General features: G+C 33.8%; 1 protein-coding gene across 1 annotated transcript in view; it reads left to right on the forward strand.

The window, feature by feature from the left end:
- Window positions 1–4,858: 4,858 nt before the first annotated feature.
- LOC101304738 (phospholipase C 3-like) overlaps window positions 4,859–6,559 on the forward strand; it is a 4,719-nt gene continuing 3,018 nt past the window's right edge. The window contains exon 1 of the mRNA XM_004291687.1: window positions 4,859–5,486. Within this exon, the coding sequence (XP_004291735.1) occupies window positions 5,017–5,486 (470 nt within the window). The 5' untranslated portion in view covers window positions 4,859–5,016. The remainder of the gene's footprint in view (window positions 5,487–6,559) is intronic.

Consider the following 6,559-nt stretch of genomic DNA (forward strand, 5'->3'; position numbering starts at 1 on the left):
TCTCTGATGTCAAAAGAGCTCGAGGGTTTTCTGTATTCGTAGCTAAATTGGAATCACTCCTGCACTTTTCTCACTATGCCAAATCTTTTTCTTGTGTTTTACCATTTGAATTCTACCAGTCTCAATGTAATGAGCCTTTGAGAAGTTTTGATAAAAGTAATTTTATTTACACATTTATTTGTTACACGCTGCTCACTTTTTTTTTTGTAAAAACTTAAAATCTTATGTTAGCCGCCCTCCAAAGTGAGCCAAAATGACCTGGGTCAAATTTAAGGGTTACCCTTGAAAGATCTCGTGTAGATTGTGGTATTGTGTGTTTCTAAATGTACCGAACAAATGATTATGGTGACCCAGCAAATGTTTTACACCAAGTAAAATGATATAAGATCTAATTACACCCAACAACTTTTCCGATAATTCCTAGCAATTTATATATTGAGACATGGGTGCTGCCTTTGAACTTTGAAGCATCTGATTTATTGATCAGCGGAAGTTCTTTGATCGGTTGCTCTTGCTGGACACGTAGTCCTTGCAGACCTTGCTAATTGCTATGATGCTATCTCGAAAGTTCTACTTAGATCAAATCAAATATTTTAAAGAATCAAAAACTACGTTCTTAGAAGATTGAAGAATCAATTCTCTAAAGAGTCCGGCTTCAATTCAAAATTGAAGCTTCATGTTTTAAAAAGGATAAGTTTCTCAAATACAAGACATTAGATATACATCAATCATCAACTACTAAACCCACAAAGTACGAAGAAAATCCCAAGTGCATCTTAATGACACAATTACCAACACCCAACATCTTGTAAACTTGAACTTTACTTGTATAAACCTCTACGAGGGCTTCCTTGCCTTGAATCAAGAGTGAAGAGAAACTAACTTTATGAGAAAGAAGACTTGGGAGGTTTTGTAAAAATCACTCGTTCAGGTTTTAGGGCAAAGGAGTATCATGGATGGAGATCAGAGTAGATGACAGGTAGAGACCATGACAAATTCGGGGAGGAGATTGATGAGTGTGATTTTTGTTGGGTTTAATTTACAACAAGGGTATTATTGGAAATGTCATTAAGTGTAAATTTGACTAGGTACATTTAGCAGCACCCGTGAAAGTTTGTTAGAATTTGAGTCCTAATTCTGCATATACTAAACGGCATTGAATTTGAATAATGACATATAAATCTAGGTGAAAGCGTACCAATTCCGTTTGAAGTTTTATATGCTTTGAACCAACAAAATGAAAGCGTACAAATTTTGTTTGAAGTGTACACTCTCCTTTGTTGAAAACTTATTCTTATTCTCAATGTCACATAACGTAGTTGGACAGTTGTTTTCTCTGTCTGGCATGTCATGATCTTCTTGTTATTAGGGATTTCTTCTTAATTAATTAATGGGGATATGGCTACAATTAGTCTCAAAACAAGAAATAGTGCAGCCCTTCGCAATCTCCGGGGCGCATTGTGCATCATAGTATTTGTCAAGCTCATCATACCTTGCACGGTCGTTCTTGTCCATCTAAAAAGAAGTATACAGATTGTTCAGATATGACTAGCTGTAACTATACGAGAAAGAAATTATCTGAGAAAGAAACGAAGGAAATCGCAATTTGATTAATCTTTTTCGATAATAATAATAATCGGATCTTATCCAAAAAAAATTTTAGAAAAAAAAAAAATTACAATATTTAAAGTGGAACGGAAGAAGCAAAGAATTGATAATCAAATTCCTATACCCATCGACCTTCGTAATCAAATTTCTGAGTTTTCAGGAATCAAAACCTGATAAGGAGGTGGGTTATACACAATTTCTGATTTCATCATGTATTAGTAAACTCATGCATATTTTTTTCTAGTCGAGGAACCACAAGAATTTGATTACCACGTATCATTCCATTCAATTCTAAAAAAGTAAACAAGCCATTAGTAGGACGAAACCATTCCATTATTGGGTAATTAAATCGGTATTTGAAAATGATATAAGTTAATACCTTCACGAGAGAGGAAGCTTCGCCATAAAGGTTTTGGATATTATGGGCAACACTAATACTAGAACTCTGCAAAGTTTGATTTTTCAGTGTAAAATTTATGGTGCTAAATAAATAGATGACCTTTGATCCAGAGTTGGAGGAAATTAAAGATCAATTACGCTAAGGGTTTCCTTACGCTAAAGTGATATGGAAAAGATGTTCCACTTTCATCATGAGTCCATGACAACCTCTTCATGTCTGGGATTGTTTTTTTTTTTTTTTGTCAATAATGTTGGGGATGACCACTTTCTACTTTTGAAATCTTACTGCTCCTTGAAGAAATTATCTTAAACTACTTGTAATAATAATATAATATTTAGCGTCTTCGAATTCGAATTCGAAAGATTTGTTTATTATTTTGTCATGATAAAATGGTCCATTTGAAGACATCATATGATAAAAATTTCTTATAATTTGCTTTCCTGATAATTTAATACCCCTTCTTAATCAGAGCCATTAAAGATTAAAATAATTACAATCCATGCCTACTGTAGCGGCTATTATCACTAATTCACTATCCTTTACGTCGATCAATATCAAAACAAAAGGTTAACCACTTACATTTTCGTAAAGCAAAAAATTATAAATGGTCACTGACTTTTGACCCATTAATAACTTTACTCACTCATTTTTGATTTCGTCTCTCACTTAACTTACTGTCGTTAAAAATCGTTAAAATTGAGGGTATATTTTTCTAACCATATAAAATGCATTTCTAACTTTTTTATTTTATTTCTAAAGTTATTAAATCATTTCTCTTTTTATTTTATGAAAAGAGTGACTTTATAAAATCTGAAATTATTTTGAAATAAAAATATTATTTGTAGTTATTTTTTTCGCGATACATTATTAACTTAGAAATGCATATTTTTCTTATTTGAAAGTTATTAAATTATTTTCAACTTTAAACAAAAAAAAACAATTTGGAATTTCTAATACGAAACAAATGTTTTAGAATTAAAATATGATAAGAATAAAACAATTTTTTATTTTTTCTAAAAAAAAAAACTAATTTGGAATTCATTTTTGGTGTTTAGACAAATATACCCTCGATGTTAACGGTTCTTAACGGTAGGTCTACTGGCAATGAGTTAAGTGAGAGACGGAATGAAAAATGAGTGAGTTAAGTGATATTTTTAAAATGTGAGCAAAGAAAGTAATTAATGAATCAAAAATCAATAACTATTTGTAATATTTTTCCTTTCCGTAAAACCATTGTAACTTTTGAAATCTATCAGCTTCTAAATTGCCCTACAAGCCTATCATGGCATCAAGATTTGTCTTCACTATGCACTCTAAATTAGAATATGATTCAACTTCATCATCAAGTACAACTTCTTTTGCACGCTATCCATCTATACGATTGACAAATCCAAACCATAGTCATTTTTTACTGCATTGCATACGTCAATTGCCTTCTTGTTTGGACTGTAACGAAATCTATCCAGCATTATAGATTTTACAACTTTGGACGCTATCAACCTATACTTTTGCAATCGAATAACACAATGGCATTTATGATCATTCACTGAAGTCTTGATAATGAAAAAACCATGCATTATTCATAATGATGCCTTCACACACCATTAAAATCCCTTAGACAATCTTTTATCACAATGAGCAACAACACGTTTCTTAATATATTAACCTGAAAAAGTGAAAATCAAATTCCATATCCTTCGTCCTGAACTCTTTATTCCCACCCTCAAATTTCAGAATTTTGGAGAGAATAAAAGACCCACAACCTTTTTTTTTGATAAAAAAGACCCACAACCTTTGGTGAGATAAGTAATTGCTTCCTCCCGCCTATAATATCGTAAATAATCATTCTCATCATGCAACACACTAGACTCCTCACTAACACTGTTACTCAATATACTTTCGGAACCATAAGCACCAACAGAGAACTCACCAACAAACTAAGAACCTACAAACTCTTTTTGACGAGATTTTGGGAAGAAGAGAAAGACATTGGGGATGAGATGAGAAAATATCTGAAAAGGAGACATTTTAGCCTTTGATTTATCATTTATGACAGATGGTCAAGATGAACTTATGAGGAAGCATTAGGGGAGAAATATGAGGAGATGAACCAGATCTTTTTGTCATCACCAACAAACTCGTTGTAGTATGTGAGTTATTAAACTGATAAAAAAAATAGTTATTAATTTTACTGTACCAGAGAGAACTAATTTTTTGTTTTGAGTTGAACTCACGATCTCCCATTTATAAGGACAGATTTATATATGTTACTAGATCAAATAGTACTGGGTAAAAAGAAATCAACTATGAACATAGAAAAAAAATACAGAAATGCATATTTTAATCATTATGTAATATGGCAAACATTCTTTTTGAATTTTTTTTAATTTTTAATTTTATTTTTTTAAAGTATGGACCTTTCTTGGTGGTGACAAACTAGGTGAAGCTTTTTTTATCATTTGATAACCTAAAAATTGTAGGTTTGTATCATTTATCAACGAAAACGGTTAATTAATTAGTTAAAACTATTAGTTGAACCTCTTCACATGCGTACAGGGATTAAGGTAAGACTACCAGATCTCACCTTTTTTTTTTTGAACTTATTGCAACTTTTAAAGTTTTAATTAAGCATCTTAACAAGATCCATTACCAAAAAATAGAAGCAAAACTTGATGTAAAAGAATTAATGTCATGCATGAATCCAGATTCGAATTGGTAAAAAGTGAATCGAAAAAGAAAAAACATAAAACCGAGATCCAAATATATAATCATTTACATAATAAGCTTTCACTGCTGTCCCACCTGCCAATGCCATCTCTTATAAGATTTGCTCATCCTCTCACTCGTCACGGGATTGATTCAACGTACTCAAAATAATTGAAGTCTGCAGCAACCACAAGTTGATCATTCTCTACCTCCCATCCATCCATCCATCCATGCAAAACTAGAAAATAATCCAAATATATATATTAGGTATTCGATTCTTAGAGTTAGTCGGTGTCAGTGCCATGAGCTCCATTTTCATCACATTTCTGCTGCTTCTGATTGGCTTCCATGGCGGCAACAGCAGCAGCAGCCCCATCAAGACCATGGTGGTGTTGGTTATGGAGAACAGGTCGTTCGACCACATGATCGGGTGGATGAAGAGACTCAACCCTGAAATAAACGGCGTGGATGGCTCCGAGTCCAACGCTCTCAACACCACTGACCCAAACTCGAAGCGCATCTTCTTCAAGAACCAGTCTCACTACGTCGACCCGGACCCAGGTCACTCTTTCCAAGCCATTAGAGAGCAGATATTCGGGTCTGACGCCGACAACACGTCGTCGGGAACCCCACCCCCGATGAACGGGTTTGCCCAGCAGGCTTACTCCATGGACAACACCACCACCATGTCCCAGGACGTCATGAATGGCTTCGATCCCGACATCCTCGCCGTTTACAAAACCCTCGTTTCTGAATTCGCAGTCTTTGACAGGTACAGCTAGCTAGCTATCTAGTACACTTCATTTCTTCTTCTTTTGCTCCTACCTGCTTAATTACCTTATCTGTTCCATATATGTTCATTTTGTTTTACTTTCCATAAAATCCTGTGAATCTTTATCTAAACCGTGACTCTGCACAAACCTACAAACTCTTTTCGTTTTCTTTCTGGTACAGTAGAACAAGTCACAAGCACTTGTGATGACAAAACAGAGAACATCAATTACTAAGAAATTATATTGTATTAATTAGTTGTGAGAGAAAAGCTGTCGAGAATTGACAGAGACGGACACAAATGGAATCAAAACACATTAGAATTCAAAAAATACAAACACAGCGATCGATCAAGCTAGCTATCTTAGCTTTACATAGGGTAGAGTGGTTTCATTGGTTTTGTCTTTAAACTTTACGGGTTCAGTCACTCTAGTTATGGACTGTTTTGACTGTGTGTCCTGTAGTAAACTACCAGTCGTTAATTACAGCCCGGCGAATTCTCCCGTAGAATAATCAATGAAATTAATCTAGTCAAGATGAACTCGATCATCGTTTTTCTTTGAATTTCTATGTCATCGATCGAACTCTAGCTTAAGTACTAGGACAAATCAATATATCGATACATGATACATGAATAATAGACTGCTGTAGTACAAATTAATACGTAAGGAGGCCACTCTGTCTCTGTGGACATGCATAATTCAATAATTCAAGCTCTGATCTAGAGGTATTGTTAGACCGAAGTATATGATAATATATATATATATATATCATATATATATAGGGGCCCTTCCAATGAGGGATCCTTATTTTAAGCCATTTATAGGGATAGAGCATTACACCAACTTCCCGATTATAATTTTACATCTCCACCGTTCATATCTTAGGTCTATATGAGTAGATCACCTCTATAAAATTTCATATGATTTGGTGATCGTTAAGGCTTTCAAAAGTTCAATTTAGTTTTAATGACCTTCAACGGTTTTAGTTTGACATAAGCTGGACCGTTCAAAATCATTAAAACTAAATCAAACTTTTGAAAGTCTTAACGATCACCAAATCATATGAAATTTT

The sequence above is a fragment of the Fragaria vesca genome, linkage group LG2, assembly GCF_000184155.1.
Source record: "Fragaria vesca subsp. vesca linkage group LG2, FraVesHawaii_1.0, whole genome shotgun sequence".
Classification (NCBI taxonomy): domain Eukaryota; kingdom Viridiplantae; phylum Streptophyta; class Magnoliopsida; order Rosales; family Rosaceae; genus Fragaria; species Fragaria vesca.